The sequence below is a fragment of the Leiobunum rupestre genome, chromosome 5 (genome assembly GCF_980474605.1).
Source record: "Leiobunum rupestre chromosome 5, qqLeiRupe1.1.hap1, whole genome shotgun sequence".
Taxonomy (NCBI): Eukaryota; Metazoa; Arthropoda; class Arachnida; order Opiliones; family Sclerosomatidae; genus Leiobunum; species Leiobunum rupestre.
In genome coordinates, this window is record NC_143388.1 from 13,626,051 (window position 1) to 13,649,745 (window position 23,695).

At 35.5% G+C, this 23,695-nt stretch overlaps 1 protein-coding gene across 1 annotated transcript in view; it reads left to right on the plus strand.

Annotated features, from left to right (window-relative positions):
- Window positions 1–22,936, plus strand: part of LOC149943593 (uncharacterized) — a 43,405-nt gene extending 20,469 nt beyond the window's left edge. The window contains exons 3-6 of the mRNA XM_090175420.1: window positions 457–730; window positions 5,171–5,335; window positions 9,523–9,599; window positions 21,894–22,936. Coding sequence (XP_090031546.1) covers window positions 457–730; window positions 5,171–5,335; window positions 9,523–9,599; window positions 21,894–22,464 — 1,087 coding nt within the window. The 3' untranslated portion in view covers window positions 22,465–22,936. The remainder of the gene's footprint in view (window positions 1–456; window positions 731–5,170; window positions 5,336–9,522; window positions 9,600–21,893) is intronic.
- Window positions 22,937–23,695: the final 759 nt, after the last annotated feature.

Genomic DNA, 23,695 nt, shown 5'->3' on the forward strand with positions numbered 1-23,695 from the left:
TTTAATTCTCAATTATTGTAAAAAGAAATATTTAATTTAATTCTCAATTATAGTAAAAATAAATATTTAATTTAATTCTCAATTATTGTAAAAAGAAATATTTAATTTAATTCTCAATTATTGTAAAAAGAAATATTTAATTTAATTCTCAATTATTGTTAAAAGAAATATTTAATTTAATTCTCAATTATTGTTAAAAGAAATATTTAATTTAATTCTCAATTATTGTAAAAAGAAATATTTAATTTAATTATCAATTATTGTAAAAAGAAATATTTAATAGTCTTAACGACCCTTAACATTTCGTAATATTTAAAGATAATATTTCCACAATTTCGATTAAAATTTGTGATAAGAATTAGTATTTAGAATTTTTACAAATTAGTTTTCGACTTTTCGTTGTTTCTTAATTAACAAACGAAGAAATAATTGTTTAAATTATCTTTTTAAATATAGACGTATGTTCCCAACGCTCCGCGTATCATTTAACGGAGTGGACGCCGACAGTCGATACCTGGTTTTACTGGACATCGTCCCGGTGGACAACAAGCGCTACCGTTACGCCTACCACCGGTCATCGTGGCTAGTCGCGGGCAAGGCTGACCCTCCTTCGCCGGGCCGACTGTACATGCACCCGGACTCTCCTTTCACCGGGGAACAACTTCGTAAGCAGGTCGTCTCTTTCGAAAAGGTCAAGCTGACCAACAACGAGATGGACAAGCAAGGCCACGTAAGTTATACCCCATTAAACTCTTTAAATTAATGGAAAAATCAAACAGATGGTGACCCGATCGGAAATCATAAAAAACAAAAGAAGTAATAAAGTATTTTATAGGTGGTACTCGTGTCGCGGGTTCAATTACGAAATACCTTTGGCGGTATCTCTTCAATGTTAAAGAGGCAGGTGTACCCGCTGGTTGCTTTTAATCGAAAGATTGCGATTCAAACGAGGTGCAGCGAAATACTTTATTACATTTTTTATTATGGGAGGGAAACTTCGTGAATTGTGTCCGGATTGACTACAGTCGATCTGAGTTTAGCTAATGGAGGTAAAGAGTCAAGTTTAATGAATTTAGCCGAACCATCGATTAGAATTTTTAACAAGAAATACGTTCTATACTGAGGCACATTTCAAAGTCGTGACTAAGCGGGTAATGGGGTTTCTGTTGTGTTTGTGAAGCCCATCAAATCACGTTCTTATCTAGAAATTACCAACAAATGATTTAAATTCAACGAAGCTTCAAACCAAACACGCTTAGCTCTTTCGACTTTTAAAGAGGTTTAGACGAAACGTAAATTCATTTTTCATTTGCTTTTAGAATTAATCATTTTTACATCAGTTCATTTTGTACGTGTATTCGTTTATTGAATTTGCGGAAAAAGAGGTATTTAAGCGCAGTTAGGTTACCGTTTTACACATGAAAGGTTTAACTACGTACTGAGAATTTAAAGCCTACTTGACCATGATATTTTAGCAGTACGGTAAACAGAGTATTTAGAATAACTTAAGTCCTGGTGTCGCTTTTATTATTAAATTATAACCATTTGCGGTGCGATGGAGTTCTAAGTGACGCGAAAACCCGCGAAGGGTCTAACTGAAAACGCTGTTTACGACACATCTGTTTAGATTAGTGTTGTTAATTTTCCGGAAAAATAAAATGAGGAAACGTTTCCGCAAATCGGAAAAACAAAAAATTTAATCATAAATTAAATATTAAAGGTTTTTAATGTTTTTAACTATTTATCGATATAAAATGTTTAATATCAGTAAACATACTACAAAAAATTAATAGTGTTACATTGTTAATCAGCTTAAACTAGTCTAGAGGCTTAGTTTTACTTTTAGATTCGAAAAAATGAGGCGAAAATGCCGCTTTATTTAAATTTGCAAACAATATTAGTGCTCGGCATTCGATTAATTTTTATCCATGAATAAAATAGGCTCGGCGATATTTATTTAAATAACCAATAGTTGAATAAAACTTGTAAAATGTTTAAATAATCGAAAGTGAATAAGCCTATTATTTAAATAAAACATTTAAATAAATACCACTTTTATTCAAATAAATGCTTGGTTGCGTAAAAAACATAATTAAATAAGTTAAAATGATATTCTTTTTACCAACGTTTTTTAAATAAATCGGAAATTTGTGGATAATGAATAAACAATTCCGAACACTAAACAATATATTAGACTAATCATGGAATGGAAACTAATTTTATTTTTTTCGGAAAAATACGGAAAATTTTCCGACTTACAACACTAGTTTAGATGGTAGAAGTGAGAGTTGAAGGGCCAAACAGATGCGATTAAATTTCCCCCAAAATACGCGAAAATATTCTCCATTGTTCAACGCGAGAGACTCTTCAACGGCGGTCTCTTAAAAGTCAAGCTACCCGCTCTCTGACGGAACATTAAAAGTGTATTTGGCGCTAGTGTTCGTGCTAAGAACTTATTTCGTAGAGGAGTGGGAATTATTTCCGTCGCGAGGCGCTGGGAGGCACCACCTACGTAGTTTTTCGAATTGTAGAATCGGGTTTAGTTTATTCCGAGGAACGAGTTGCGGCTACCGTAATTCCGTTTTCTCGCCTTGACTGATGATTCGGTAGCACGCGAAGAGAAATCCAGAGAACCGAGACTCAACCTATACTTCGAATCGACCTAAGACGATGGTAAAGTCGGCGTTATTCCGAGAAGGACCAGGGTGTCCGCTGAATGCAACCAATCTCGATTGAAATTGCGTAAGAGTATGGGCACTGACGGGACGAAAAGAGGGGGAATTAAAGTTTGTCCCCGTAAAAAGCCGCTACTTATATTGAGAAGACCATTCTTTACGTTATAACGAAGAGCAATTTATAGCGAGAACGAGTTGGAAAGAGGGGGGTTGAATTTACCCCCGGGGGGGGGGGGGAACGAACAGAAAATAAGAGAGAGATTGCATGGATGGTAGGTTGAGTGAATTTAATTTCGACCTTCCTGAGGGATTACCGCTCTCAGTCTCACCTAGCTCCTGATTAAGTAAAGACGGCCAGCGGTACCATCAATCGCCTTAAAATAAAACATTACAGCAACCCCAACCGTCCACCCATTATTATTATTATTATCATTATTACAAGGCGGCATTCTCTTTTATTACATACCTGGGATTCACGGTTTATCGCTCTGTAGTCGCCGTCAATGGTCGAAGGATGTTTTCTCTATATATACTGCAATACTACAGGCGAAGAATGCGCTTAGCTATTGCATTAAAGTGTCCATTTTACATATGGAAATAAGACTTATTTTTACAATAGAAAGTTTAAGTCAAAAGTCGAAAATGTAGAGAGGAAACGTTTAGGAGTGTAGATGTAGCTTAGTTGTAGGGGCGGATTTGGGCATGGTCTTTATGTGCTGCAGCCCGGGGCCCCGTTCAATCAAAGGGCCCCGTTTGCGGCCAAAAAAATAAAAACAATTTAAATTAAAAGAACATAAATTTTTTCATTTACTCTGAAAAATGTATCTGATACCACCAAACTTGAGTTCATTGGAGATGCCGAAAACGGTGTTAGTCCAGGGCCCCCAAATAACGGTTCCCCTGCTTGGTTGCGTAGCATCTTAGAGAGTGTGGGCCAATCTGTCGTAATTTTAAAAATAAAGATTTTTTTTGTAACTTATCACTCCTTAAAGGGAATATAACCTCAGGTATTTGGTGTGGAACACCAACGTTCGCAGCTCTGGCCACTCTTGCCTTTGGATTTAGAAATATTGGGCGCCACTGTACAGGGTAATTTGAAAAATTGAAGGGGTCTTCCATAAAGATTGCTTTGCAGGTTATATTCCCTTTAAAGGCAATGTGAAGTATTTATGGGGAATCCCCTTTTTGTTAGCAGGTGATTTTCAGTTATAGAACATATTTCCATTAAGCTCGGTTTAAGAAAAATAGATGTTAATATCCATTTAGTAAGATTTAAAGGAAGTATGACCATAGCAGGTCAAGCTTCCGTCAACACTCACTCGTGGCGCTACAGTCTAGGACACAGTAGAAAGTTTACCATCCTGCTGCGAGGTGTAGATAAATATCATTGGATGATAGCAGCAGGATTTTGTACCACACACGTTCTAGACTGTCGCGCCACCAGTGAGTATTTACCTTGCTACTGATTATACATCTTTTAAGAGCCTATCAGCTATTGGGTAGGAAATATTTTCGCTTTTAGACTTAATACCTACTAAATATTTTCAATATTTACCACCTTGATAATTTTACATATGAGAGTTTCAATAATATTTGACACCTGGGCAGTTAGACGAAAAAGCAGATGAGGATAGTACTTTGACTTCATAACTCAGCGTTACCTTGGCTTAGGCTTCCCTTTGTTGTTGCAAGTACCATTATATTAGTTATTTTGAAAGCCGGATGATGGCGGTGTGGTTATTGAAACCCCCTTATTGATACATTAGCTTGAAATTACTCTTTACCAAAAAGGCTTAATTCTCATATGGTAGCGTTAAATTAACTATATCTTGAAATCACTCTTTATAAAAAGGCTTAATTCTCATATAGTAGTGTTAAATTAACGAAATCTTGAAATAACTCTTTACAAAAATGATTAATTCCCATATAGTAGTGTTAAATTAACGAAATATTGAATTACTCTTTACAAAAAGGCTTAATTATCATATAGTAGTGTTAAATTAACGAAATCGTGAATAACTTTTTACAAAAGGCTTAATTTTCATATAGTAGTGTTAAATTAACGAAATCTTGAAATTACTCTTTACCAAAAAAGGCTTAATTCTCAGATATTAGTGTAGTAGTATTATATTAAGGAAATCTTGAAATTACTCTTTACCAAAAAAGGTTTAATTATCATATAGTAGTGTTAAATTAACGAAATCTTGAAATTACTCTTTACCAAAAAAGGCTTAATTCTCAGATATTAGTGTAGTAGTATTATATTAAGGAAATCTTGAAATTACTCTTTACCAAATAGGGTTTAATTATCATATAGTAGTGTTAAATTAACGAAATCTTGAAATTACTCTTTACCAAGAAAGGCTTAATTATCATATATTAGTGTAATAGTATTATATTAAGGAAATCTTGAAATTACTCTTTACAAAAAAGGCTTACTTCTCATATAGTAGTGTGAAATGAACGAAATCTCTAATGAAATTTGTACCTGTCAGATTGTTCTGAATTCGATGCACCGCTACCAACCGCGCATCCACCTGGTGCGGCGGCCGCTGCACGCCCCGAACAGCCCCGTCACGGACCTGGAAAAAGAAGAATTCCGGACGTTTCTCTTCCCCGAAACAATTTTCACGGCAGTCACGGCTTATCAGAACCAATTGGTGAGATCATTTTTACACTATTTCAACCTCCTCCCTAACCTCCCCGGTGCCGGCTTCTCTTTGATATCGGCCCTCTTCGCAAATATGTTAGTGTTATTTTGATCACGGGCCAATTATTTACATCCCTGGTGGCGTTGGGGAAGTCGGTTAATACAAGCGCTCTATCGGGGGAAATGCCTGGTCGTCTTTACCCTCTCTGTACCTGCTTTATCTGGATAAGCGATCTGCTTAGTAAGCTTAGCATCATTGCTAATTTCCAGCCCTATTCGTTAAGGAACTCGTGGTTTTAAAATTAGAAATATTGAAATACATGATATGGAAGATTTAAGACTCTACTAATAAAAGTGTTTGGGTGGACAATTCTTTTTTCATCTATAAATATCCTTTTAGTTTTAAGTATTGATTGGAAATGGGTTAACCATGAACCTAGAATCTAAACTTCAAAATCTCAAAAAAGTATTGATTGGAAATGGGTTAACTATGTACCTAGAATCTAAATTTCAAAATCTCAAAAATGCAAGTGTTAAAACGAGAAAATCTGGAAATCATGGCAAATTTTTTTCATTTACAAAAATCGTACCAACAATCTAAATATGAAGTACATTTTACATATCGACCACATGGTCAGTTTTTAGGTTATGTTTACTACTTAACATTTCTAGAAAGTTATCACTTAAGCACTTCAAAATGCGTATCAAAAAAGTGTAAAATCACTCGTGTAATCACGGTTTTCTTCAAGCCTAAGGATTATATATCCAAGTTTTAGTTAGATTTACAAAAAAAAATGACAGTAAATATTTTTACGTATTTTTATATCAACAAACGATTGGTTTAACATTTTTCTAAACAAAGCTTTGAATTAATAAAAATTAAACACATCTTTAAAGGCCTAGGTTTTCTTCTGCCTGTCACCCTTTAAATTTACTTTCCTTCCAAAAAATACCCTAGTGGTAGGCCAACGTGTTCTGCTGTTGGCCTACCACCAGGGTATTTGTTTGGAAGGAAAGTAAATTTAAAGGGTGACAGGCAGAAGAAAACCTAGGCCATTAAAGATTCCTGTAATAACTTAAAATAATATAAGATAGCTTTACTTTTCTATTAGAAATAGAAACAAAAATTTTACCATGGAGGAAATCAGAATTTAGACTTGGTGTTCGTGATACGTTGGGATTGGACCAGGAATCAAAAATATCTATAGAAATCTATTAAATAAAAACATCAGGAGATCGTAAACCATACCATCCAAAAAAGGCCCTAGCTTAAATGACAAAATAGTGTCAACTTAAAAATCTATTCAAATTCACACCTGATATCGTTACGTAAGGATTTATGTAAGGGACCCGTATGTTGTTTGTTCAATTGCTTAACTACACCGCAACAAATTAAATATTGAACTAGGCGCCCTGTAAAACTCAAATTTTAACGGTTGTAACAAATCGGGCCGGGTTCAAAGTAGAGCGATTGTATTGCCCAACATCGTTCGACGACAAAGGCCCGTACCGGCCAAGGAGAGGAAAACACGGGACAAATCCCTGGAGCAAACAGACATCGCGGTTAGCATCAATCACGGGCACAGGCTGACGGTTAGGCCGACTAAGCCCAGCCACGATGCACCGAACCCGAATGAGATAGGCTCTTAGTATATACGGGAAGTTTTTTATACGCCATGTTTTTATAAAGATTAATTTCACCATACTTTTGAAATTTACCGTGAATTAATATAATAGCGAAAATTTCGTACTGGTCAAAATTTTAAAATCAGTTTTTTGCGCGTCTAAGATATCATCCCTAATTAGAAATAAGTAAAATTTTAGAATTGGATATATTTCTAGAGTGAAGAAAAATCAAATTTAAATTAAAAATTAACGTTTGCTTAGATTACCTGGCTTTACTTTAATTAGGTAAATTAAGTTTAAAATAATAAAAAAATTGAAAGGAACGTTTTGATTTAATTAAATTTAGTTTCTACCATTTTGTTAATTATTTAACTAATTAGAATGGTAAAATAAAATTATAGAATAAATAACTATAATTAAAATTTCCTAAGGCGGCATTTGTACGTAAATTAAGTTTAAAATAATTAAAAATGAAAAAAAAACACTTAGTGGTTGTTTAAATTAATGTTTTGGAAATTATTTGAAACTTAAATGATTATATTTATAAAGCGAATATTTTCTTAGCATAGCTCCTAATACTTATAAGAAAACGGGCGCATCTCTATAGTTAGCTCGCGTCAGTGGATATGCAAGATAACATGTTGTATTACTCGTGGATAGGAAAATGGTCCAACTTTAGATTTCGCCATTACAACAAACCCCTTGATTTGTCGCGACAGCTTTGATATGGAGTACAAGCGAGAAACGTACCACGAAATTCCCCCTTTTCAGTTTTTATATTCGCAAATGAAGTAGAACGAGAATTTTAGAAATAAGAACCGTTTTCTCTCTCTCGTTGGCTTCGACGTCGAAGGGATAATTCCAAGTGCTCGACTTTTTTCTTTTCAAAAGATTAGCGACGTGCAATCGCGACGTGTCTTTTTGGCGCTCTCGTTTATTCTTTTAGTGTTTGTGGCACGATAATTGCTATACCGAATAAAAGGATAAGATTAATTGACGACTTAAAATAGATCCTAGCGGTGTCTTTGTAGTTTACCGGTGTCTAGGTATATTTTGGGAGGCGCCAGGCGAGGAGGTTTTGCTTTATGAAATGTTTTCTCGTATTTCATCTAAAGCTAACCGCAAAGTCGCGAAGAATTTCAAATGACGGAATGATTCTGTTATTTTCATATTAAGTTACAAGTTTATGTTTGTCAGCTGTGTATATATTTTGGGTGAGAAACTATGATAGACATTTTACCAAGACAGCTTAGGTTTACTGAGGCCCGTGCAACTTGGGGGCCCCGGCTATGTAAGGGCCCGGAATTATCGCTTAACCAGGGCCTGGACCCCTCTCGGAAGCCCTGTTCATATTCGTTAGATTCGTCTAGTATCCATAATTGTAAAGTTCTGTGTTAACGATTTTCTTACATCTCTTCATTTTTATCTTCAAAATCTACACCTTCTTGGAATCTAGGAGCAACAAACACAAGCAGAACGCAGCTGCCTTTAAACACGCTAACGCAGTGTTGTGTACAAATTTCATTCGACGAGCCTTTACGCTGAGCGTTTTACGAGTGGGGGGAAGACAATTTCCGAATTCTCCCCTCAGACGGCGTCTAACCAATGAAAACTGTACGCAAGAAAATGCATGCCTTCTGAAGGGTTGCGTTCTCCTTGTGTGGGGTGTTGTGTTTGTTGCTCCTAGTTGGAATGGACAAAATTTCGAAATTTTTTCATATTTGCTTTAAATATATTTTTAGTTATACGGTAATTGAAACAATCCAAATTAGGCTTATTTAATGGTTCAAGGCGTTATTCATATATTCATATTACACATGTAACAGTACTAAATAAATAGTTCATTTCCGTAGATACCAGTATAGTCTTGGCATAATAACTTGTTGAGCTAAACGCGCTAAAACGTTGATTATTTCGAAACGCAAAATATTTTCTAAAATACGGAAATTTGAGTTTTGTGGGGCCCAAAACATCACAATTTATTTAATAATTTTTTTTTCAAACTGGCCATATTTTGAGAAATTGAACGTATACATTTAACGACCGAAAATGGAGTTTTAAATTGTCTTAGAAAACCGCCGCCAGAGTGACGCGCCATGTCGACTTAAGCCTTCAATTTGATTTATCCGCGTATCTTATAAATGACAGTAAAGGCTTACAGTAATTAAAGGCGTAGATTGAGGAAAAACGGGACGGATTATCCGATAACACCCTGTACACGCTACTAAATTTTCAGTATATTCAGCAACCCACGAAACGAGGGTAAAAAAAGTCCACTTTTGTTCGAAGAAGTACAACAAGAGCGAAAGCCTTGTTGACAACAGCGAGGTAACGCCCAGGAATTTCGCGCACACTGGCGCAAAAAGAATCAATAATTACGAGCTGTCTGTGCCGCGGCCAACGCTTCGTTTACTTAAAAACCCACTCTATAGTACTTAACGATAAAATTGGTTCTTGAGGGTCCCGCCAGAGGGCAAGAACGACTCTTATTGAACGATAGGGAAAAGTTTTAAAAAAAACCAACTTTTTCTTATTTTATTCGAATTTAATCTTTTCTACTTTTTCCCGCAGATAACGAAGTTGAAGATCGACAGCAATCCTTTCGCCAAAGGATTCCGCGATTCATCCAGGCTCACCGAAATAGAAAGGTAAGACGATAACCACTTTTCCACGCGCCCTTCTCCCGGTGTTACGACCTTTCCTCGCGCAACCCCCAAAGGGAATTCGTCATTTTGCACACCAATCAACTATTTGCCAGCTGCGATTCAATTTTTAGATTGAAAATACTTTTATCCAATTATATATATTGCTGGATTACCACGAACTAAGGAATACCTATTATTAAAAGTTTATAATACTTATCTTAAGATATAAGTACTGATTGGCCTAATTTTGCTTATGTTGCTCGTTCGAAATACATTATAAAATTATATATAAATATATATATAGTGTTGTAAGTCGGAAAATTTCCCGCTCGGAAAATTTTCCGGAAAATTACCGAGGCCTTTTTTCCGGAAAATTTTCCGTATTTTTCCGAAAAATATTAAAAACGTTTTCATTCCATGATTTGTCTAATATATTGTTTTCAAATTTAAATAAAGCGGCATTTTCACCTCAATTTTTCTAATCTAAAAGTAAAACTAAATCTACAGACTAGTTTAAACTGGTTGAAATGTAACACTATTAATGTTTTGTAGTATGTTTACTGGTATTAGTCATTTTAAATCGATAAAAAGTTTAAAACATTAAAAACCCTTGAAAAGTAATTTATGTTTAAATTTTTTATTTTTCTGATTTGCGGAAAATTTTCCGGAAAATTTTCTGGAAATTTTTCCGCATTTTATTTTTCCGGAAAATTAACAACCCTATATATATATATATATAAAATTTTTATATCAATGCGAAGTAAAATGTGTTATATCTCCAGGCGTAGAAAGCAAAGTTTTATTTATTTCTAGTTAGGGACCATGGATTTGTTGAGATGATTTTTACCAGGGTTGGCAGTTTTTTTATTTTTTTAATAAAAATCAAACAAATCCGATTTAAATATAAAAAAATCGAATGATTTATTCGATTTTTTTTATTTATTTAATTAATGGCTCTTTTAATTTATATAATTAACGGATATTTTATTTTATCAGTTAGGTAATTTTGAATTTAATGAAATCTTAATTCAATTAAATTTATTTCTGTGTTCAAATATTTTTATTATTATTCTATAATTTTCTGTGGTCAAAATATTTATTGGCCACTTTTGGTCAGACTGGCCACTAAATTCACTTTTGTCCAGGCCGGAATTTCCCACTATTTTCCACACTATTGTCCACCTGGCCTTTTCCGCCACTGTTAATGCTCAGTGAAATAATATATATTTCTAACTACAATTGTCATTAAATTTAAGGACTGAATAATTCGATTAATATTATATCATCCATCCCAAATTACGCACTGAGTACGGTGCATATATCAATAGAATTTTAATCTTTTTCATTTAATAGATAGATATTTTAATAGATCGATAGATATATATTTTAATAGTATTAATAATACTATAATAATATATTTTAATGACGGTTGTAATTAAATTTAAGCACTAATTATATCGACTGATACTATGTCATTCACCGCAAATTACCCACTGGGTAGGGTGCGTATAAAAAACGTTTAAAATCTTAGAAAGTCAAAGGCTTCTCGGAGACATAAGACAGCTATAACCCGAGACAGTTGCTAACATAACATATGTTTCTTTTTCATGGTTTTTCACCCTATCAAATAAGTTTCGGTAGCGCGTAAAAAAATGTCATTATGCAGAAGTGATACCACACACATACGCAAAGACAAGTCGGCACCATCAAAGAAGCGATAAAAATGACCACAAAAAGCTAGACATAATCCCGACGAAACGATTACGGTCTGCCATTAAGAATTAATGAAGCGCGCTGGAAAACGATAAACCTTTTACCGAAATGAATTAGGAAAAACTATTAAAAACATTACGTAACTTGTAACTAAACGTTCTTGGAGGAGACGGCCGTCCAAAGCAACATTGAATCTTTACCGTAGCGAATCTCCCCAACAGACAGTTCAAAGCTTCACCGAGTTTCAAATACGCAAATTTAACTACTCAACGGCGATAGTTACGTTCGCGAGGGATAGGGGGCGCTAAGTGACACGGCTGTCATAAAACATGGCTATATAACCGGATGTTTGCTTATCAGTTTTGGCGCTCAAAAGTCCGCTGGACGAATACCAGGGTTAGTTGATGCGTTAAAAACGTTGAAGGCGTCCCAGCCTATAGGATATTTCGTCATTTAGCTGTATAAACTAGCGCTTTTTTGTCTATAACGGTTGTGATTTAACAGGAGTCGAAGAAAGGGGGCGCTTTATAGTTGATGATGGCGGTAGGCGGTAAAGCCGAACACGAACGCTTGTCACGGGGCGCATTGGGGATTGAGCGGTGCAGGGATGAGAATAACCACGCCACCATCCCGCTGTCCCCTTCAGAAGCGAGGGTCCCGTTCCCATTAGGTCATAGACGCGGAACAATGGATGTCTCTTTGTTGGAGCCAAAGGATTTGATTAATAGTTTCCCCCACGAACACCCAAAGGCCACTTATAAGCCCGCGGGGATTACGATTGGCTTTCTTTTTTAATTATCGAAAGCGTTTAAACGCACTGGCCCTCCCCACACTCTTCTACTCAACTATCTGTACTTCCGGTTGATGGTTGATGTTAATCTCGGTTTACTGTGGGGGAAAAGATTCGCTGTTTTGCTATCGAAAAGGGGCTTGGATGCCTGTATTATGGCTACCGAATTTTTGGTAGTTTCTGTAACCGATATTCTGGTTTGAGTCTATTTGATCGATTCCCAAATGATAGAACGGGTCCCATTTGATCGAATGTCATTTGATCGAACGAAATTTGATCGAAAGCTACTGTAGGGTAAAACTACTAGTTTTTGGGAGTAAATCGAAAAGGCAACGGTGCATACGCGCCTACATCAACCTAACCTAACCTAACCTAACCTAACCTAACCTAACCTGACCCTATTTATATATATCAAAAACAACGGGCCGTTATCGTCGATGTCATAAAAAATTCCATCATATAGTGTATAAAGTAAAAATCTCTTCATCTTTGTGGCTTAATACAGTTAAAGCAATTAATTATTCCATCATTATTCCTTCTGCACTTAAGCAATGAATTATTCCATCATTATTCCTTCTGCACTTCATATTGACATTCGGTAAAATAAAAACATACCAACTGGTACTATAAATACTTTTGAATTCGATCAAATAGTATGCGATCGTTTGAAGGTTCGATCTTATGAAACAAATGACAAATGGGATTCTATCAAATGGAATTTCGATCAATTGCAACGTATAATGATCGACTGTCGATCACATATTTTTCGATCAAATGGACCAACACCGATATTCTAGTTATTGAAAATGAGAAGATTTTAAAAGAAATTATTTTAATTTTATAATATTTTAGGAAATATCACAATTGAAGTTTAAATTTTTTACTTAGTCTATAGACTTAGAAAAAAATCGACCTTTTTATAAAAACGTTTAGCTCCGATAATTTGTTTTTGCTTTTAGCTCCGTCCATTTTACTTCATTTTTAGCTCCGTCAATTTTATTTTGCTATTATAGCTCCGTCCCAGTGGGTTCCATTTTTTATTTTTTGAACCCATCAGAAGTTTTTGGTAATTTTTTTTTCCAGAAAGCTAGCTAGCAAGATATTGAGATTCCTACCCAAAATTTCCTGTGCTATGCTCCCTTTTAACACATTTCAGTAAAATTTTAAGGAATTTAAAAGTTAGTTAACCCCCAAATGATTGGGGAAAGTTTGAAATCGTTTTCCCCCTATGGTAGAGTTTGGGGGCCCCCTTTAAAATTTAAAGTTTTGATGTCCATTTAGTTTTTTTTGCGTTTAGCACCGTCCATTAAGTCCTTTTTTGCGTTTAGCTCCGTCCATTAAGTCCATTTATTTTTTGCGTTTAGCTCCGTCCATTTAGTTTTTTTGCATTTAGCTCCGTCCATTAGGTTTTTTATTGCGTTTAGCTCCGTCCATTTAGGTTTTTTTTGCATTTAGCTCCGTCCATTAGGTTTTTTATTGCGTTTAGCTCCGTCCATTTAGTTTTTGTGTGTTTAGCTCCGTCCATTAGTTTTTTTTGACGTTTAACACTCTTACGTTTTTCGCATTTATTTCCTCCGTTTAGGTTTTAGGATAATATATATTCAGTAGACGAAAATTCGTAGTTGGATTTTAAAGCAAGTATTATATTTTCTCATGTACAAAGATAATATTGATGAAAAATTAAGTTGAAATGAATTTAGGTCTAATATGGCAATGAAATGTACATATTTGACTAGGAAATGGTTGGTAAACATTTCCGGCACGGGCGGGCAGGGGGTGTAAGTGGCGATTGGTTCCATGCCCCCCAGTTTGGCGCAAATTCGTCGTCGGCGGGCTCTGGAATCATGCTTCATTTTCACCCCGTTACGCGTTACTGGAAACGACGCTTCCCTCATCCATCGCTCCTTCGAGAAACAAACCAGCCTTACATAGATTCTCCCGCTCTTTACCGCTCACCGGATCCTTCAGCCCACCAATCTCAGCCATCCCAACGTCGTTCTCTCCACTGCCCGATAAGGTACACCGTATTTTATCAGTACGTTCGACGCGGTACAGTATATAGAATTAACTCCGGGGCAGCGTTAGACTTAACTACAAAGTCATTGTAAACGCGACCAGCGTAAAGTAGTTGCGCGACTCAAAGATACTTCGTACCACTTGATTAACTAGAACCCACTTTAAAACAAAGCTATATTTAGAAACACCGCGATTTTTTGGGGGAACATTAATAAGGGGGTTCTTCCGTCGCTACTTGAGAGTTGGTACATTTTTGGTTGGAAGTTCTCATTAGACGGACGTTAAAAGTGGAGAGGGCACCCTTACTCTCCGCGGCCGCGATAGGGAGCTATTGAGTTACCCCGGGTCCGGATGGCTCACGGGAGGTCTGACATGGGCAATGACGGATTTCTGTCACTAGCCTCTTTCTAATGACCTCCGCGACCCCCACACTCTCTCTCTCTCTCTATCGCGCGCGCACTCTGGGGTGCTCTACACTCGCGAAGGGACCAGGGCGAAATTTCGGCGAAAAACATGTGCGTTATATTCATCATCTATCCATTAAAAAGTCGCCCTGGAAGTGAAAATTTGTACGCCGAGAGCGAGCGCAAAATAACACACTCGTTACAACATCCGATCGACGCGCGTGGGACGCGGGGCCTACTAATAATATCTCTTCATCACGCTACTAATAGAGGTTTTCAAAACTAATTGAACTGAAAAAAAAAACTATTATATAGGGTTAGTAATTGGTTGCCACTTACAAGCGAACGAAAAAAGGGTCTAATTTACAATGAAATACTTAATGTTTTGACTGAATCTTTCAAAATCGCCATACTTCAAGCGCGGATGGATACCATACAACCGCTCCCTCTTACGGATAATTAAGTCCCTTTAGTATTTAAACCAGATTTCTATTTTTTTTAATTTTCTTATGTTTACCCTTAATATTTGTTTTTGTTAACGTACAAAATGATTAAATTTCGAATTTTGAACAATGAAACATAACACAATTATTTTGAATTATTAAATTAATATTATTACTTCATGACGGTACAACATTTAACTATAAAGTATAATACAATCGCAAACATACGTAATTAAAATGATTGAATCATTGAATTCTAATCTTCAAAACATTATGGAATAATAAGAAAACATTTCATAATTCGACAAACTAATAGAATAATATTATAGACTTATGGTAGTACCTATTTTAATCAAATTTATTTATTATACATTTATAAATTTTTAACTAAAACTATATTTTAAAATGAAGTGAATAATCAACACAAAAGGACTAAAAAATAAACCCCATTCGGCGTATATAATTTAAATTAACGGAATCCACGATATCGATCGAACTTTCTTTTGAAAAATAAAATAAGGTCAGGGATAGCTCGTCCTTCAGTCTTTTGTATTTGTTTACATCATTATCATTACGCTAATTAGTGGCATGTTTATTGGTTTTCCAAACACACCGCCAGATGACAATTCGAGTGTCGAGGTTAACCATCCTTTCAACAAACTTCACAAACAAATTCCCCTTCATTTAGTTCCAAAGAAAACCGCGACGGGGCGCTTTTTAATTCTTGGAAGTTGAGGGTGGCGGAAAAAAAAATTCGGTGGCTTCGTTAAAACACGTTAATGACAAGCGACTAATTTCAATTAACCGAAATAATATTAACGATCAAGCTGATGTGGGCTCTTAATTGTCGGTAGCGTACGAGAGACACTTTTATAGTGATAAAACAATTACTCGTTCGTTTTGAATTTCAACTTCGTTATTTCAACTTCGTTATTTTTAATGGCAAAATAATTACAGAGCTCGGCGCTAATGGAAGCTCAATTAACATAAAATTCTACTCAATGTAAAAATAGAGTTTAAGGTACAACCCTCATTTTAAAACGGAATATTAAGATTTATCGCGTGCACTGTAGCTTAGGTTTCGATGTACGCATGACGGTGAACTATCCCATATTATTTAGAGATAATGAAATTTGTATCGAATTTTCAAGTGAATGGAAATTCTAATACTCGTAATCGATAACTAAAAATTGGCATAAAAAAGTCGTTAACTAGTTTAAGATAACTATCCATTGTAGAGCAAATGAATCTGTTCCATTGCGCCGAATCCCATTCGACCGAACCCAATCCCATTCGTCCGAAAAAGCCGCACTTTGGCGGATTTAGGGTTCGGTCTAGTGGGATTGTCCCATTCGACCGAAAAACCCGCTGTTCTCCGGGTTTAGGATTCGCTTTTATCCGTTTCAGCATCTGTCAGAACAGCATGCAGTGTTACCTAACCTAACCTAACAGACTTAAAAATATATTAAAACGCTTCCATAAAATATCAAAAGGAGTATAGAAAGAAAAACTATATTTTTTTTTGCAGTCGCTCAACTGTGAATATTGCGGCAGTCGATTAGAAAAATACAAAACCCGCCTTTGGGCTAATTTCATCAAAAACATTGGCGGAATTCGGTCTAATGGGAATTCGGTCGAATGGGATTCGGCGCAATGGGAAGATACCGAGCAAATACGCTGTTCCATGAGATACCCTCGCGCAGATTGTTTAGGGGAGCTGAAACGTCTCTGTATTTACGAATGCAAGCCTGTACCTTAAACTGCAATAAAATGATTACGTTACTTATTGCAATAATAATCATCTATAGCACCACCTTAGGCTCAGGTCAACTAAGGCACGCTCACACTTGAGCTTAAAACCCAGTTTAGGTCGGTTTGAATGCCAGTTTTGACCGCTGACGATAATTCCTGGTTCACACTTGCGAAATCGCTTCACCCCGGTTCGCTTATAGCCAAGGCTTAAACTCATTTCAAATTATGACCAGAATTTTTAAAATACTAAACTTTATCCCAAAACAATTAGTTAATCATGTTTACTATACATACAGTAATATTATTTGACATTATTTAGAATTTTAATCCCATTATTTTTGAAAATACGAGCAATATACTTCCCCGCCTTGTCGTTTTGAAAGCGATTTTAAGCAAACTGACTTGGACGAGTTGCTTCCTAAACCAACACGAAGCGATTTCTCACGCTGGATTTGAAAACTAGTTATCTAAAACGAAGCGATTTAGGGGTAAGTGTGAACCTGGCTCTAGCGACTTCTAATTCCATTAATTCAGCTGAACGGGTTACAATGCGTAGGAGGGTGGTGGCAAGCCGTTCGTGCCACGTAAGCCAACAGCTCCCTACACTTCCTATTAACGTTAACCTCAACAAGTTTTTATGGAAATTATAAACCAAAGAATTCGGGGAAAAACCCCTTTAACCAGTGGGGAGATAACTTGCACACTCAACCATTACCGGATTTACTATGTAAGGAAAGCATAATAACGCAAAACTCGCGTGTCCCGAAGCTGAGCTGATGTCCCGAGAATAATGATTTTACAACAACAAGCCTGATGTGTTTTTCTCTTAAACCGAATCAGTGAAAAATCCATTGATTTTATCAGTGGTGGCGGCCAATAGGCCTGTGCTTAGTAGGCCTAGTCAACTGCACTTAATGCGAAGGGTGTATCTTCCAGTTTGCATCCAGTGCCACAAGCTGGGCATTAGCAAAGGTTGAAGTCAGTTTTATCATTCTGTAATGAAGTTTTTGGAAGTGGTTGGTCGAGGTTTTTCAAATCTGACTCTTCGCTAAATGTAAAAGTAGGAATTAATATTTTGAAATTAGTCGTAAAAATAAAACATTTTCTATTTAATGGTACTAATATACGGTACCAACCTTGATTTACCGTATATCGAAATTACACGAAACAGTTAGATGTACCTAAAACAATCAAAATATCTAAATACATTTTTTTCCAATCAATTTCTTCCAAAAATCTGAATCATTTCAATCTTAATTCAAAATATTTAAAAAAACATATCCCATTAATATTCAAAAACTTTCATTTTATAAGTTTGACGATCGTGGAATGGCAGAGTTGAACTGACAAACACGAAATGAAATCGCCAAACCATGAAATATTTAAATTATGATATTTGTATACATTGTATAATTTTGGACAGTTTATAATCAGTTACTTTTACTTGTAGTTAAAAGTAGCAAATACAATTTATTTTCACTCTCATCCTATAAGGATCAGGGGCGTAGGAACGTTCTAGAAGTTGGAGGGGGCAAAGATAAACGAAAAGGGGTCTGGAGAATGGTTTTTAATTTTTAATGGAGTGTAGCTTCTCCGAATGCATGTTACCACTATGTAAATGGGCGGGAAAAGACTGAAATTTAAACACAGTTGAGGTTCTATAAACTGTATATGCTTTTAAAATGATAATTTTAGACTTTTGAAGATTTCAACTGACTTAAAGGTTGGAGGGGGCAATAACATTAGTTGCCCCTCCCAGCAAAATTCTAGGGAGGGGCATTGCCCCCCTGCCCCTCCCGGTTCCTACGCCCCTGATAAGGATATTTACTTTAAATTTAAACAGGGTTGGCAAAAACGTGAAAACAAAATAGTATTTACGAAAGGGAGAAAACCGGATTAAACCAGTGCTCGGCATTCGATTAATTTTTATCCATTAATAAAATAAGCTCGGCGATATTTAAATATTATTTATTTAAATAAGCAATAGTTCAATAAAACTTGTAAAATTTTTAAATAATCGAAAGTTAATAAGCCTATTATTTAAATAAAACAAGCAATTATTTAAATAAAACAAGCAATTATTTAAATAAAACAAGCAATTATTTAAATAAAACAAGCAATTATTTAAATAAAACAAGCAATTATTTAAATAAAACAAGCAATTATTTAAATAAATACCACTTTTATTCAAATAAATGCTTGGTTGCGTAAAAAACATAATTAAATAAGTTAAAATGATATTCTTTTTACCAACGTTTTTTTAAATAAATCGGAAAATTTGTGGGTAATGAACAAACAATTCCGAACACTAAACCAGATAACGTAGTATAAAATCATCAAATTAAAGGGTTTTAACCTGAGAAAAATCAGTGGTTATTATTCCCCCACCTCTGACAAAAATATCTCAAAACCAAATTTAAAAGCCAAAGTCTCAATTTAAAATGTCTCAAAACCACATTTAAAAGCCAAAGTCTCAATTTCAAATATCTCAAAACCACATTTAAAAGCCAAAGTCTCAATTTCAAATATCTCAAAACCACATTTAAAAGCCAAAGTCTCAATTTCAAATATATCAAAACCACATTTAAAAGCCAAAGTCTCAATTTCAAATATCTCAAAACCACATTTAAAAGCCAAAGTCTCAATTTAGAAAATATCTCAAAACCACATTTAAAAGCCAAAGTCTCAATTTAGAAAATATCTCAAAACCAAATTTAAAAGCCAAAGTCTCAATTTAAAATGTCTCAAAACCACATTTAAAAGCCAAAGTCTCAATTTCAAATATCTCAAAACCACATTTAAAAGCCAAAGTCTCAATTTCAAATATCTCAAAACCACATTTAAAAGCCAAAGTCTCAATTTAGAAAATATCTCAAAACCAAATTTAAAAGCCAAAGTCTCAATTTCAAATATCTCAAAACCACATTTAAAAGCCAAAGTCTCAATTTAAAATGTCTCAAAACCACATTTAAAAGCCAAAGTCTCAATTTCAAATATCTCAAAACCACATTTAAAAGCCAAAGTCTCAATTTCAAATATCTCAAAACCACATTTTAAAGCCAAAGTCTCAATTTCAAATATCTCAAAACCACATTTAAAAGCCAAAGTCTCAATTTAAAATGTCTCAAAACCACATTTAAAAGCCAAAGTTTCAATTTCAAATATCTCAAAACCACATTTAAAAGCCATTTGAAGTCTTAATTTCAAATATCTCAAAACCCCATTTAAAAGCCAAAGTCTCAATTTAAAATGTCTCAAAACCACATTTAAAAGCCAACGTTTCAATTTCAAATAACTTTATGGAAAAAAAACGTACAAGGCAAAAACTACCTATAGCAGCGATCAAAATGTTCAGGTTCGAATTTTAGTGCAGTTAATCGACGAAGAAGGCGAACCACAGGCGTTTGTAGAGTTGGGTGCGAACATGTTGGCAAAAGTGTTCTTTCACGCCATGTGGTATAAGAAAAGGCGGCAATAATTGATTCGCGTCCATTCATCACCTGTTTCGACACACCTTTGACCGTGCAATATACCTCGATTCGTAGGTTTGCAGCCGCCGCGTTTAAGTGGCGACCCCACGCGGGAAGAAATCTTCGACGCGCTACGATGAATTTTCGCCTAAACATCGTAAAATTAAAGAAGATGTACCAAAAACTTGAGATATTTGAATGCGCTAAAGAAGTCGAGCGTGACTAATATATTGGCGCTACGAAAAGACCACCCTTTGTAAAATTTCTCAAAAAAATTAATATTTACTCTGACAACTTTAAAAAAAATGAAGATGGATTATTCATAAAGAGCAATTATTATTAAAAAATATGGCGGTAAAACACCATTATCAGAATATAAAAAAACCTTCAAAAAAAGGTGGTGTATAAATATTTTTTCGCGCTTAGCTTAATTGATTAACTAGTTAGTCTTAAGGCGAAGCGTATTATCATTGTTATTATTTTATATATTTTTTAATCATATTTTAATAGGCGCGAATTTGGGCACACGCGATCAAAGAATACCGAGTAATAACACGCTGAATAAATTTAATGGCTTCTCTTCAGATCCTGGTTCGTGATAATTTCTCGAAAACACAATGAAACGCGCCTAAATTAGGACCTCTGTCGAATCGAGTAGTTGGAGAAGCGAAAAAAATTAATAGACAATTTATATAAAAATCTCGTTCCCGTTATGTAGAAAAAATAAGTTTTTTTCCTTCTAGAAAGGAGCAAATTTTTTACTAAAATTATTTAACGACGCGTTTTATATATTGACTATGAATCAACCACTTCTAAAAAGTAAAACGGGTTAGTGAATGTTATTGTTTGTTTACATAATGGTGGGCGTTGAAGATTTAGAATAATATTGGGCTGCTCAAAGTCGAATTCACAATAAATATCAGGTTATCCTCGAGGTTAGGAGATGAAACTGTAGATTCCGAAAATTCAAGTTTTGGATTCGAGTTACTAAAACACATTGCTATTTGGGTCCCGATATTTTGAAAATTTTTGCCCAAATTTTAGATAGCTTCTCCCATTACGTACCTGATGATATCAGATGGCATTTTTAATATCTATATCCAAAATTCAAACAATTCCGTAGACCTTTAATTACTCGGAATTATAAAATACCTCAATTTACATTAATAAAGGTAATTAATGTTAATATTAACATTAATAAAGGTAATTAATTTTAATATTAACATTAAGTTTAAGTTAAAAAATGTGAATAGAGAAAAAAATGTGAATTAATATTATTATATTTAAATATTGAACTAATCATCGGTTGTAAAAATGTTTTGAACATACAAACAGAACAATTCTGGGTTCGCAACCAGTGTTGGCCAAAAACAGGTTGGCTCTATTAATTCTTCCAACACGCATGTTGACTAAAACTATGAGTTGTTTAAAGAATAGTGGACTTGTAGATCAACGTATGCAAAAATACACAATTTTGTATAATTAATAGAAGAGTTAAATAAGTAGTAGACCAATAGACGCAAAAGTAATATAAACCTAAATTTAATGAAATTGTTTGAATACCACAAATAAAACAAGTTGAGTTTCAAACATGTTATTCTCATTTACCTCGGGAGAAAGCACATTCGTATTAATAAATCTATGATATTATAATATTGCTTCCAACGTTTAGTTAAATAAATATTGAACTGTTTAATTTTTTGTAACAGGGAAACCATGGAAACGTTAATGACAGACCACAATTTTATGCACAATCCGTTGAGGGCTCTGACAGAAGGGGACCGAGAAGACCCAGCCATCGCCTTCTTGCGTGAAAAAGGACTATTGTACGGACTGCCACCGAGACCGCCCGGAACTTCCGGTCTACCGCCGCATCTTCAGGCGGGACATCCTTCAATGTGGAAGTACCCACCGATTCCCAACGGATCTCTATCGCCCGCCGAACTGTATCACTTGGTCAGCTCGCAACCTAGCTGGTTGCCTCAACTCTACAGTCTGGGCGGGTCGCGGTCCAACCCGAGCCCCGTCCTGCTACCGCCTCATCTGTGGGCCCAATGGGCTGGTAACTTACCCGGGAACCCGTTCCCGTCGTCCGGTTCCGGAATACCAACGTCCTTGCCGGGTGGTTCCAGTACCAGTCCAGTGCTACCATTGTCGCCTAGCGTTGTACCAACGTCCGGGGCCGCCTTTTCGCCGGTACAAGGGTTTCAACGGTACATGCCATACACGTACGGTAAAAGAGAAGGTTCACCCAGCGGAGACGCTGGTGGAGTCAGGTAACGTACCCGCGGTACCGGTACCAACAACTGCGCGACTTTCTGTGATATATCAATCTACACAATACGAATCATCATTTTTGGTTCAAACGAACGGTAAATGAACGGACGTTTTTTTTAATTAAAATAGAAATACCTATAGAGACAAAATAATCTTTAACGAGTCAATCATTGTCTAAGCGGAAGTAGAAAAAATACAGAGCGTATTTCCGACGTCCGAAAAAAAAACTGATGAATCAAATTCTGTCAATTTACGATATAAAATACAAACGATAGATAACGAAATCCAGCTGCACTGGACAAAAAACGGATTTTAATTATTAAAAAAGAAATACCAAAGTTAATTTAAAAAATGATATAACGAGAAAAAATTACTATGTTTTTGTCGATTGAATACAAAATTATTTTACGTTCGTACATTTTTTTTTGTAAATATTACTCAGTTTCTTTGTAAAAGTCGTTTACTTATAAAAAAAAAATAATAAATTTTGAGAGAATGATAACTCCTGTGGTTTTTGTTATAAATTTTACCGTAGGTTTTTGAAGGAATATATATTTCTGTTCATTGCAAAAGGTGCGCAAATTGTTTACTATTCATGGCAAAAGGTGCGCCACGCTGCATTCGGCAGTTTTAAATTGTTTACTTACATATTTTTATTTGCGCGGAATATTTACAAATAAAATTTCAACAACACGAATCAATAAAATATATTTGTCTAAAGAAAAACCATTTAAAAATAATTCCGGGGTCTCTCTAAAACGAGTCGTAAGCCGCGCATTTACGTCGAATAAATTTTGCAGGGACGGTTTGGAGGGGGTAATAAAAGTATAATTTAGGAGTCGCGGGTTCCTTTTATTAAGGGTTCTTTGGATGTCGTTTACACCCATTGGGCCACCGCGGCACTCCCGATAGTCCCGACTCCCTGCATCCACCTTCTAGCGAAAACCCGTAACTTACGATAACGACCCTAGCTGTTGAACGGAGCCCGCAACATGCTAACAAATTCAGTCGGCACTCGTAAACAGGCAAAACGCCAGCCGTAATAAGAAAATAAAAGGTCGGAGAAAAAACAAAGTATAATTCAACCTGCACTCCATTGCCGCCATCTGGGGGACGGTGCTCTTCGAGAATTTATTTCGTCGTTTTAAATCTTCCCTTTATAAACGAAATGAGCGGCTACGAGGGAGAGAACAGCCTTGTGGCCACAGGGCGAGGCTAGATGTGACTCCTCGGG